Source organism: Dromaius novaehollandiae, chromosome 5 (genome assembly GCF_036370855.1).
Source record: "Dromaius novaehollandiae isolate bDroNov1 chromosome 5, bDroNov1.hap1, whole genome shotgun sequence".
NCBI lineage: Eukaryota > Metazoa > Chordata > Aves > Casuariiformes > Dromaiidae > Dromaius > Dromaius novaehollandiae.
The window spans coordinates 67,174,052-67,186,295 of NC_088102.1; the positions used below are offsets into that span (position 1 = coordinate 67,174,052).

General features: G+C 58.1%; 1 protein-coding gene and 1 long non-coding RNA gene across 8 annotated transcripts in view; both read left to right on the forward strand.

Annotated features, from left to right (window-relative positions):
- The window catches only part of DUSP8 (dual specificity phosphatase 8), a 53,715-nt gene extending 45,714 nt beyond the window's left edge, over positions 1–8,001 (forward strand). For all 6 annotated transcript variants that reach the window (XM_064513151.1, XM_026092778.2, XM_064513152.1 and 3 more), the window contains 3 exons: positions 1,118–1,277; positions 1,486–1,609; positions 2,014–8,001. In XM_064513151.1, the coding sequence (XP_064369221.1) occupies positions 1,118–1,277; positions 1,486–1,609; positions 2,014–3,151 (1,422 nt within the window). In that variant the 3' untranslated portion in view covers positions 3,152–8,001. The remainder of the gene's footprint in view (positions 1–1,117; positions 1,278–1,485; positions 1,610–2,013) is intronic.
- Positions 8,002–9,852: 1,851 nt separating this feature from the next.
- On the forward strand, positions 9,853–11,825 carry LOC112978932 (uncharacterized). Of its 2 annotated transcripts, none has more exons than XR_010389625.1 (3): positions 9,853–9,982; positions 10,491–10,589; positions 11,676–11,825. It is a non-coding gene; the product is annotated as an uncharacterized LOC112978932 (long non-coding RNA). The 2 variants fall into 2 exon arrangements; XR_003258052.2 differs by lacking the exon at positions 11,676–11,825 and adding an exon at positions 10,892–11,208.
- Positions 11,826–12,244: the final 419 nt, after the last annotated feature.

The following is a 12,244-nucleotide window of genomic DNA, read 5'->3' on the forward strand; positions in this document are numbered from 1 at the left end:
TTGGCTGTTTTGTCCCCATGTTTCCTTTTTCCTTCTGGGTCTTCCAGGCCAGGCACTGAGACCTAGCAGTTGGCACAGATGTTCCCCCTTGTCTTGTACCTAATCTGCCCTTGAGTTATACAGATTATACATAATCTGACTGGAGGGGAAAGGGACAGGGGTCAGATTAACCATGAACTTGAGTCAGCCCTGCAGGTGGGTGAAGCTCGTTTTAGCCCTGGGGAGGAAGGCATGGAGCTTGGCGTGGATGCAGCGATGCCCACCCAGCAAGCCCGTGTCCCGAGGGATGGCTCATACGTTGCATCTCGCTCCCTCACTGCAATTTTTCTTCGGATCCTCCTTGCTAAAGTTCTCCCTTGCGCCATCATGTTTCACTGAGTCAGAAATATGGGCAATGATGGTGGCGGCTCAGTGGATGAAGCAGAAAAGTCACAGAAAGCAGTTCACTCCTGGGTCAGAATGAGGGAAGAGATCATTCCTCTTGCAGCCTATAGATATCCCAGCCAAAAAAGTGCATGTTCTGAGTTATCAGTCGCTAATACCCAAAATGAGCAGGAGGTAGCTTACGTGAGCCTCTTGCAGGCTGAACTCAGCCTGCAACTGTTCATTGGAGACTTTTGAACAACTGACAAATCTGTGAGAACTGATAAGTTTCTGTGAGGTTTGGGAGCAAAGAAATGGGTTGAATTTGGTGGATGCATGGTCCTGCTGATAACTCTCCCAACTCTGTCGGTGAAATGCTCCCTCTGTCCTTCAGGTCATGCTTTCTAAGCTTTCATCCAGACTTTTTGCTGGTCTTTTTCTTTTATTTTACCATTGTCCCTCCAATACTGGGGTTGTTTTTTCTCCTTCTGGGACCTCCTTCCAAGAGTCTTTAGTCTACCCAAAGAGGGACAAAAGTAAAGAATCTGCTGAGTTTCAAACCTGTGTCATCCGAATGGGCTTGTCTTCCCCCGCCCGTCTCTGCTGCACTGTGGTCAGCTAGGCCAAAGCAGCAGTGGGAGAGCCGGAGGAGGCAACACTCGCATGGGCAACAGCAGAGCGTGCGGAAAGGCAGACCTGCAGCACTCTGCTCTCTGAACTCAGCTCATCGTTTGATCTCTTTTTTTCTCACCAGGACCTGATGACACAGAATGGGATAAGCTATGTCCTCAATGCCAGCAACTCCTGTCCCAAGCCGGACTTCATCTGTGATAGCCACTTCATGCGCATTCCTGTCAATGACAACTACTGTGAGAAGCTGCTTCCCTGGCTGGACAAGTCCATTGAGTTCATTGGTGAGATTTTGTTATGATGGTTACTGACCCTCCAATTCCCTGTCCACCTCAGCCCTTAAAACCCAGGCAGCTCATTTTTCCTCTACGGTCTTACTTTACACAATCCTTCCCTTTCACATGTAGAGGTTGAGGGTTGGAGAGGGAGCCTAGAGTCATTTGGCTCACCATCTCTGACGGCATCAACATCTTTCTCTCTGCTGTGCTCCAGACAAGGCCAAGGTGTCCAGCTGCCAGGTGATTGTGCACTGCTTGGCAGGGATCTCCCGATCGGCCACCATCGCCATCGCCTACATCATGAAGACCATGGGTATGTCGTCAGATGATGCCTACAGGTGAGTTGCCCCCAGATGACAGGGAGCGGTTGTGCTAATAGGCTTCCCTCCAGCAAGGGAAAGCAGGCTGAGCCCAGACAGAGGCCTGCAGCTCCTTGAAGCTCTGGCTTATCTTAGCTGAGGCCTGGGGTAAGCAAGCCCTGCTGCCCCTTCACAGAGTGCATGCGATGAGGAAGGTTGGGGGCAGCAAACTGGAGGAAGGAGGCCAAATTCACAGAGTCTGGGAAGGCCTAGCTTTAGCTCCAGAGCATCCTGAGGCCTCACGGTTTCCCAAGACCCCTTTGTTCCTGAGGGTCTGGCAGAAGGCGCTGGACGATGCCTCCTCTCCCCAGAAAGGCCAAGAGAGTAGGGGTGGCCTGGTGAAAGGCCAGGTGACAACCGTGGCTGTTGGTATCTCTCGGCAGGTTTGTTAAAGACCGGCGCCCATCTATCTCACCCAACTTCAACTTCCTGGGCCAGCTCCTGGAGTATGAGAGGAGCCTGAAGCTCCTCAAGGCTTTGAAAGCCCAGGGCGATCGGAGTGAGGGGGATGCGCAGCAGGACCCGGCTGAGGTGCCCGAGAGCAGCAGGCACTCCACACCACCTACCTCAGAGAAGGCCGAGGAGACATCGAAAAGCACAAGCTCAGCGCCCTCCCACAGTGACCCCGAGAGACAGGCGGGAGCTCCTAAAATCCTGTCGCCCACAGCACTGCAGCAAGGACTCAACGGCTTGCACCTGTCCTCAGAGCGCATTCAAGACACCAACCGGTTGAAACGCTCCTTCTCCCTGGACATCAAGTCGGCCTACTCCCCGGGCCTGAGGCAGGACGTCCCGGGCCCCGCCGACACGGGGGAAGCCCCGAAGCTCTGCAAGCTGGACAGCCCGTCCGGACCCAACGGCGTGTGCCAGTTCTCCCCGGTGCCGGACAGTCCGGACTGGCCGAGCGGGCCGGACCTCCTCCTGGAGGCCAAGGTGAGGCAAAGGCGGAAGCACAGGCACCAGGCAGGCTCCCCCGCCCACGGGCTCAGCCTCAACTTCAACGGGGTGTGCGCCGCGCACAAGGGCACCGGCGCGGAGGACAGTCTCAAGCAGACGCTGCGGCTCAGCCTGCCCGGCGTGGGGCAGCAGCCCGTGCAGCCGGCGACCACGCCGACCGGCACCGGCGTCGGCCCGTGGGGGGTCCACCTGGAGTCCCCGAGCACCCCCTCCTCGGAGGGCGCCTGGTACTTTGGCACAGACTCGGCCGTGAGCGGCGGCGGCGGCGGCGGCGGTGGCGGCGGGGGGGCCCTGTTTGCCGGCGCCGCCTCCTACCCCTCGTTCGGCTGCGGCGCGGTGCCGGGCGGCTGCGAGATCAGACTGAGAGACAAGCAGCGGGCCGAGCCGCGGGACGGGCGTCACAGCTGGCACGAGGACGCCAGCGCCGAGAAGCAGTTCAAGAGGAGGAGCTGCCAGATGGAGTTCGAGGAGACCATGTCAGAGGGCAGGTCCCGGGAAGACCTGGGCAAAATAGGCAAACAGTCTAGCTTTTCGGGCAGCATGGAAATCATCGAGGTGTCCTGACATCCATCCCGGGCACTCGGAGAGCAAGGGTGGGGGGATATTTAAACTGGGGAGAGACGGGGGCGGGGGGGGGGAGTATTTATACCCGTGCGTGCGTTTTCGGGAGCACGCACGCCAAAACGAAAAGCAGAGATGAACGAATCCAAAGTCAGGAAACATAACGGTGAATGCTTAGTGTCCCTCCCGCTCCCAACCCCTTTCCGTCCCTCTCCCGTGTCCCCCCGCGGCTCGCCGGGGCGGTGGGAGAGCCGCCCCCGACCGCCGGGGAGCCGCGGCACGCGGGGCTCTGCAGCCGAAATCTCCGTGTAAAATCCAAGCGGGAGGAGGCAGAAATTACTTTCGCTGCCGACGGGCAGCCGCGGGAGGTCTCCCGGCCCGCGGGACGCGCTCGGCACGCGCGGGTGCTGCCGCGCGGGGACGGAGCCGCGGGAAAACCCCGTGCGCCCCTTCCCCTTCCTCCTGCCCCAGCGCACTAAGCATGCTCCCCCCTGTTTCTCTGGCTACGTATCCTAAAAATGCTGCACTGGAGCAGCCCTATACATATATAAATATATATTATATATAATATAAAAAAAAAACACACACACAAAGAAAAAGGTAAATGGTTTTACTGCGATTTTTATTGAGACGTAAATAATATTTCGATTTTTTTGTTTTGTTTTTAATTTATTGAAGCTGTTCATTCTGGCAATGATTTGCAGACAATGTGGGGCGGTACTTTCAGCTCTATTTTTACTGTGTATGGTATTTAAATCTGAAATACGAGTTTCTAAGCAATATCTGAGGCCTGTGGCTCCTTCTATAGCTTATGTCGACGACAAAGGTTTTTTCCCCCCCGTTCCCTCCGGGCACAGCAAAAAGGGGACAGAAAACGCTTCTGTGCACTTTTTCTAGAAACAAACAAGCAAACAAACCATAAAATCTTCTTACGACACAAACTGAGCCAGAAAACTCTCTTCTGGAAGCTGCTGCCGCTTCTTTTACCTCTTTCGGTCCCTGTTTGCTGCTCCCCGTCCCAGCCGCAGACCCCTTCCCTCCCCCGGCGCGGCGTGAAGGGCTGGCCTTCCTCCGTGCAGGAGGGAGAGGAGGCAGGGACCTAAAGCGGAGGGAAGGATGCTCGTGTCCCCCTGGAAGAGTGAGGGACGAAGCGGGCAGGGAGCACAGAGCGGTCCCGGCGCCGGCAGGGCCACGGTACCCGGTTTGCCGAGGCCCCGGGCTGGTTTGCAAGCTCCTAGCTCAGGGTCCTGCCGTCTGCGCGTCTGCGTCCTGCGTCGTCCCGGGAGCCCTTTTCTTTCTCTGGATCCGCACGGTTTTTCCCTCTCCTTTTTTTCCTACTCTCATTGTTCGTTTCTATCTTTGAAATCAGACTACATGTGATAAAATAAATGATCTCAGGTTTAAAACTTAACGCGAACCAGGGGCGTGAGGAGCTGCAATAATACAGTAACGGTCCAGTCGCTGCAGATGGGTGTTTCCCTCATCGCCTCCGTCCCTCGCTTTGCGCCTGTCCCAAGTCCCGCAAGCCTCCCTGGAGGCTTATTGCTGGCTTTAAGCTGGTTTTGGTTTTTCTGCTTTCCAGTGGGGCAGTTCGGCGAGATGCTGGGAGGCCCCACGTGCTCCCTCCGGTACCCCAAGGTGCGCTCAGGATGGCGGAGGATGGAGGGAGGTGGCTGAGTCCCTGCATCCAGCAGCCCCCCTTGCTTTTTTTGCGGAGAAGGGGAGATTTGGCATTCGTTCCTCTTCCCCAAAGCACGCCGTCACCCGTTGTTTCCTCCAGCCTCAAACCAGCTCGGTGTTGCCAACCAGGCGGTCGGGTAGCGGTTTGGGTAGCGTGGGGTGGGCGACGCGGAGCAGCTGGTGGGCACCCAGCCGCCCCACGGCCTGGGAGGCTGATGGTGCACGACGGCTTCGCCAGGGCCCCTCAGCCCTTCCCTGCTCCGTTTTTAGCCACTCGCCCCCGCTAGTTGCTGGCTCCCCTTCAGCTTCCTCCCCTCTCGACCACCTGCAGCCCCCCTGCCCTTTCTCCCCATCATTCGTGCTGTATCTTCACTGAAACGTGAACATTTTCTCCCTGCTGGCCGCAAAAGGCCGACTACCTTATTTTCTTAGCCCCCCTTTTATATTTCGGCCAACGTTGTTGTTGTTCCTCCCAGTCTCCCCACGGGGGGCCAGTCCGTACGTGGCTGAGCCCCCCCGCGGCACGAGAGCCCCCGGGCGGGCTGCGGGACGGGGCCAGCAGCCCCAGGGACGCCGCTTCTCCCGACCATCCCTTACCAAGCACGCGCGTTTCTGCCGGGGGTCGTCCCTGGCGGACCGCTGCTCCGCGTCGCGCGGGCGCAGCCCGTCCTCCAGGGCTGGTGTCAGCGTAGACCAGCTAAGTCCCGCTCACACAGACGCCCGGCAGGAACAGTGTGGGTGTAGAGGTGGGCAGTGGAGGGGGGAGCTAGGTGACTTCTTGAGGTCCTCTGCTAAAAACAGGGCAGCAGAAGGGTGCAGCCGGGCGGGAGACGGCGCAGAGGTGACCCTCCTTTCTCCTCAGAAACCAATGCAGAGAGCAACCTTTTAAGACTCGTAGACCGTAACTTGCCAAGAGACATTGAGGACCCACCGCTGCAACCTAGTTTTGATGTGCTTCCCATGCGTCCTTCCCCTTTACGTTGGGCCTGTGCGCTAGAAGCCCTCTCCTGTGGAATATTTTAAAGCCACATCTATAAAATACCCCATGAAGGGACCTCCCTGCCTGAGCGTCTGCCGCCACTACTGACCCAAAGCCATCAGGGTCATTGAGGGCCTCGCAGTGACCTTTAATGATTTTTTTTAATCGAGCTCTGCCTAGCAGACCACACCGGGGTATCAGAGACCCGTGAGCTATCGTGAGGATGGGTCTGCTGGCTGGCTGCTGCCCATCGTCTGCCAGCCAAGCTCTTCTAGGGGCCCTCTCAGCCTGGCAGCCCGATCCAAAGCTTCACTGCAACCAAAATTGTCTTTCTACGTGGAGCTGATGAGGCAGCACCTACTGGTAGGGTCCCGTGGTGGCGTACGTGAGAACAGGGCAGAGTCAGTGTCCCTCCGGCCTGGGCAATCCTGACCACCCACCGCGGCGGCTGCGTGCCCGCGGTCGGGGACAGGGCTTTCCACCCCGATGGACCAAATCAGAGCGCTTGGACGGCCTTCCCTTAGGCTGGAAACGACGTCCCTCCCCGCGGCTCCCTCGCCACCCGCCTCGCGGCCGGCTGGGCGACGCGGGGAGGAAGAGCACGGCGTGGCCGCGGTCGGGTCGGCGATGCTGGGCGAGGGGCTCGAGTCAGGCAGCCCCTGTCCCCGGCCCCGGCGCTCCCCTCGCTCGTGCCGCGTTCCCGGCCCTTCTCCCCCTCGCGCTTTGTCTCTGTTTCGTTGGACATTCATCCCTCTCGCGTCTGCCCCTTAGAAGATTATGCCCAAAAGAAACCCTCCCCCCCGTCCTGTTTCCGCTACCATTCTTAATACTAATGATAATAAGCTATCAGTGTTGTCATTGCAATCTATGAATGATAGATTTGAGTATTTATAATTATTATTATTATGATTATTATGGTTATGATTATGTACTTTTTGCTTCTTACTCTTTGTATGTTGCTCTTTGTTTCTCTGTCGTGAATAAATGCAAGGCCCCGTCGCACCTTCTCTCTGCTCGCCGCTGCCCGCCTGGGGCTGGCTGGCCCGGGCTGCCTTAGGCACCGCTCGCGAGCGGGCCCGGGCCGGAGGAGGCACACGCAGGGCTGGCAAGCGCTTGGCCCAGGAGCTGGAGGGTGGTGCTCCCTGAGGATGCAAGGCTCCCAAACCCCGGGAAGACGCAGTCTCTTGAGTCCTGCCTTCCTTTGCGGTGAATCCCCCCCCCCCCCCTCAGCTGGAGTCCATCCGTGTTTGCAAAGGGCAAGAACGCACTCGCACCAAGACTGGTGAATTAAATGGCGAAAGCTTGAAGCTGGAAGTATCAGCTCTAAGGAGCGTGGGCCAGGCATCCAGCTCATGGGGTCGGCTCCCTCCAGGTCACGGTCCTCTCACCTTCTTCTACTGGCTGCACCTAGAAAGCGCCTCTTCCCCCCAAGTGGCTTCGTGATCTGCTCGCGCCGGCTCTGGCCCCGCTTAGTCTAGTTTTGGCAAGACCCCTTGGGTCTTCCCGGCTCGCCTGTCCTCCTGACGCCCTCTCTGCCCCAGGACAGCACATCCTGGGCCAGACCCAGGGCCGGCGTCAGAGCTAACCAGGAGAAAACATCAGGGAAAGGGGAAAGGACCCCTTTCTGCACCGCAGCGTAAAATACTCCCTCTGTCACGAGCCAGCCCAGGGAAGACTCAGTTTAATGGATGGGGTTTAACACTGCCCTTCCCAAAGCAGCCGAGAAACAGCCCCTTGTCCCTGCCCGGGCTTTGAGCTGTCGCAGGTAGGGTCTTGGTCCTTGCGCTGTGTTGAACTCATCATGCCGTTGCTCAGAGCCCCAGCGCGATCCCGCTCAGGCTTTATCCTGCACCCAGGAGCCGCTGGCAGCCCTTCCCGCGGCTCCCGGCCAGGCGCCGCTCTTCCTACCTCACGTGCTCGCGGGGCGGCCGGGACGCCCTCCCGGGGCGTCTCGGGGCGGCGGGGCCGTGGCCGTGGCCGTCGGCAGAGCCCGGCACGCGCCGGCGCTGCCGAGCCGGGAGAGCATCCGGGCACCGCCTGGCCGGACCGCGAGAGACACCCTGCCCCTGCCTCGTCGTTACTTATTTATTACCGGAGGCTGTAAGCAGCTGTGCTTTTTTACCCTCTCTTTCTTTTCCTTTCTTTTGTATTTTGGAACAACGTGTTGTAATAAATGCCCAAATAGATGTTTTAACAGCTGGTGTCGGCCTTGTTTTTGCAGGACCGGACCCGTTCGGGCAGGGCTGGAGGCTCCTAGTTGGGGTGGCCCCTCATGGCCGGGCTGAGGGATGCTCCCGTGCATCGACCCGGCCTGGTGCAAGGCTGGACACACAGACGTACCCACGAGCATTTACGGGGCGAGCGGGAGCTAGGCAAGTTCAAAGCAGAAATATGCATCATCTCCCTCCATATGACTACGATACGGGATATTGAGCCCCTAAATAAAAACACTCTACTCCCACCTTCCCGCTGCGGCGCCGGGTGACGGTGGCCATGTCGCAGCGAGGACCACACGCCGCGCGCTTGCTGCGTGTTATAGCTACATCTTGGGAACGCACCCGGACCCCCCAGAGGCCCCGCTCGGAGGGCCGTGGGCTGCTCGGGGTCCAAGTCGGTGGCATCCTGGGCACCAGCCGGCCGCTGCGGAGCTGATTTCACCCGACGGCTCTCGTGGAAACGTTTCCCCGCTCCCCCTCCAGCGAGTTTACCTTGGAGAGAGGAGCAAGCGCGGGGAGGCTCCCTGCAGCTCCGGCTCCAGAAAGCTGCAGCGCTTATTGACTTAAACACGGCAGTGACATCCATCAAAAACCAGTTGCCAAGGCAGTTTTCCACGGGCCCAGCTAAATCCCGTTGTCTTGTATAAATACAGCCCACTCACCCAGCTACAGCCCTTTGCAAAGGCTCCTAAAGCGGCTGCCGCCTCCCTCGACGGGGCCCAGCCCGGCACCAGCAGCAGGGCTCCCAGCGCCCCAGGTCTCACCGCCTCGCCCGGCCACGCAAAGGGGACTGATTTAACCCAAAACCATGAGCTTTTCCCACCTCCCGACCCATTTCCCAGCTCCATTTCACCAGACAATTTCCCGCGGGGACAGTGCTCCCAAGAAGCCCCCAGTGCCAAAGCAGCACCCACCACCCGTCAGCTGCTGCAGCCACAAGCCTGGCTAAATCCCACTGTCATTACATTATATAGAGCTAAATATAATAAGTGCTGTGCCACTAAGACATGAATAACGCTTAGCGCTTGGCACAGCAAGGCACACGTGAATATCTGCATCCCAGCTCGCGTCCACGAGCCGTCGGAGTCGAAGGTGGCTGCAAGCGGGCGCAGGAGCGGGAAGGACGGTGCACGGCAGGAACCGTTCTTGCAATGAGAAGCCCAGGAACGTCCTTTTTCCAGCTCTCGGGCTTTTATTGACTCAGAACGGCTGCCAAGCCTATAAATAAATGTTCCTTGTGCTAAATATAGCAGCCACTGAAATAGGCTGCCGTCTATTTATTTAGCTCGTGGCCTCTTTGAAAGCGGGCCAGTCGGCGCTGCCTCTACCTTTGCGCCATCCCGCACGGGGCTGCGGCCACCCACCGAGGGGCCACAACCGCGCTGGTGCGGGGAGAAGGAGTCGCTGAAAGTCGCCCACGTCCCCGGCCGGAGGCTCCTAGGCTGTGCAGGCGGTGGTGGCGGGGTCTGGCAGGGGGAGGTGCTTTTGGACCCTGTGCCCCTGAGCGGAGAGCTCCTGGGGGGCTCCTGGGGGAGGACGTAGACAACGTGCCCTGCACTGGTAGCTGCAAGGTGGTTTCTCCTCCTGGGAGGACTCCAGACCTTTTTCCAGTACTGGAGCCTGGAAAGGAGAGTTTATCGCCTCCCGTGGGCACAGTGCTTTCCAGCGTTACGTGGGGTGCATTCCTTCTCCATGCTTCACGGGAGGGGAGATACCCTCCTCCAGGTGCATAGAGAAACCATATGCCAGGGCCCTGGGGGCACCAACAGGCCTTGATTGCCCCGAGTGGCCTCACCTGGGACCTCACCTGCACCTTCCACCCCAGGGCCAGAAGCTCCATTTAAGCTCAGGCTGGGCCCCATCTCCTGTCCTGTCTCCTGGATGGACCTTGGAGCTGTGTTACAGCTGTGTCCCCTGATGCTGTGATGGGACCTCTGGCTGGACCTGGCTCCTCACTTGGTATGTTTGGGACTGCCATGACCCCTGTGTCCAGCTCCTGCTCCATGCTGTGGGAGGATGTCCTGCTGGTGAGGGTGCTGCGTTGCTGGGGTCTCCTTCAGGCCCCTCGTGGGGCTGTCCTGGTCCAGCAGCTCCTTGAGACCCTTCAGAGGGGGCTCCTGTTCTCGGCTGCTGTGCAGAATATCCTGGGCTGGGGACACATGAATGGCATGGAGGCACCTGAGCTCATCCCCCTGCTCCAGCATTTCCCAGGAGATGACTGTGAGGGGACTCTGGCCTGGGGGGACCCTGCTCTGGGACACCAGGCTGAAAGTGTATGGTGTTATGAGTGTGCTCCTGGGCCCTGCCACCTGCCTGGCCCTGCATTTGGCTCAACTTGCTTGCATAGAGCATCCTAGGAGGGAGTCCCCCATGCCAGGGGGTCTAATGGGATGGATGCGGGCTGTTTTATGCTGCTTAGACTCAATGCTAGAGATTGGTCTTGGGCATATTTAACTCACCTGTATAGGTGTAACTCAAGAGTCATGTTGGCTGTGCACTGACGCAAGAGCCTGGGCTGAAAGAATGAGCCTCGTCTCTCCAAGGCAGAAAGCACTGATGGAAAGAGGTAAGGGTCACTCTCCTACTGCAGGCACTGCCCTGTGCCCTAAGCCTAACAGAAATAGGACTTTGTTTACCTTGGGCTGTGACGGTGTTACTGCAGCTCCATGCCAGCAAAGGAAAAAACCCATCACTCCCTGGAAAGCCACACTTGTTCCTGGAGCAATCCAAGACATTAATAATGCTTAGCACTTACAGAGAGTTTTGCTAAAAATGAGCTAATCCTTACAACACCCATGGGAAGGAGAAAAGTAATTATTATTATTGGGCTTGAGGTTTCTTCTTCTTCTTTCCCATGTACCCCTGCAGATCAGGATGAGCTCCACTGAATCCAGAGAGCTCTGCAAGTCAGAGGAGACCTGCATTCATCTCCATTTTTACAAACAGGCAACCTGGAGCAAAGATAAGCAGTTTGCTGAAGGCCACATGGGAAGGCAGAGTCCGGGTTGATCTGGTGAATGGGGGAAATCTGGGTCCTAGCTCTGCTCCTGCTTCACCAGGCTGTAATTCTCCCACCAGCCCGTTCTGATAATGGAATATCCTGTGAATGTGTTTGGCATCTGCACCCTCCAAGCTGCCCTGTGTAAATCATGGCTGAGGACATCATCCTGCTCTTATTTTTGAGCCTCCAGCAGCTCTTGGCTGTGCCCTTAAATTCAGAAATTACAGCCCAGCAGCATGGCACCTTGCCCCTGGGACCTGGGCAGAGGAGGACGGGCAGCCTTCCTCCTCTTCTGGCATCCTCACCTGGGAGACGTCAGAGGGACCCCGGGCACTGCTCTGCAAGACGCCCTGCGCTCAGTGGCAGTAGATGCAGATGATGCTCATGAGCACAATTAATGACTTGAAGCCCTCCCTGCCCGCAGCATGGGGCTGAGGCACTGCTGGGGTCCGGGGTTCCCAAATCCGTCCATGTTTTTCAGTGGCTTAGCTTTGCTCCCCTGCGGCGCTCTTCTGTGACCGAAACCCTTGCGCTCGGTGTCTGAGTGGAAACACCGCCTGTCAGCAGTACCCAGATGATGTCATGTAGTTTTCCAGGCTCCCGGGTTGAGCCAGCAGCTCGAGCCAGTATGACTTGATGTTCTTTATTTAGAAGGAGCCCAAGTGTAACGGAGCCCCGGCCTTCCTGGCTCCAGCGGCACCTGGCAGCGGGTCCTGCCCTCCGCCAAGTCTCTTCTGATGCAACCACAGTCATGGTGAGGATGTCCCCGAGAAGGTCGCTCTTGGGAGGCTCAAAGCGGGGACCAAGTGCCGCTGACAGGAAGGTGAGTGCTTCAGACACCTGGTGAAGGCATTTGCTAGGTCCGTGCTGCCCCAAATTGTCTTCAGGACCAGCACTGCGGTGGGGTGGGAAATGCCCCTGCACCCAGCACCCACTGCATGGCCAGGGCCTTTCTCTCCACCTTCAGCGGTGGCTGCTGGGCTGTGCTCAGTCATGCCCTGATAACCCCCAAGTCCCTCTGGACAGCTTGCATGGCCCAGGGCCACCAGTGTCCCAGGTGCTCTTGCACCCCCAGAGCTCCCAGAGAACCTTCAGAGGCAGAAGGGGCCACCCTTGCCCTTGCGTGTGTCACCTCCAGGCCAGGTTACCATAACCGAGCGTCAGGCCGGCTCGGGTGCTTTTTGGGAGGCACGAGCGATGCGTATGAAACGCTGTCTACT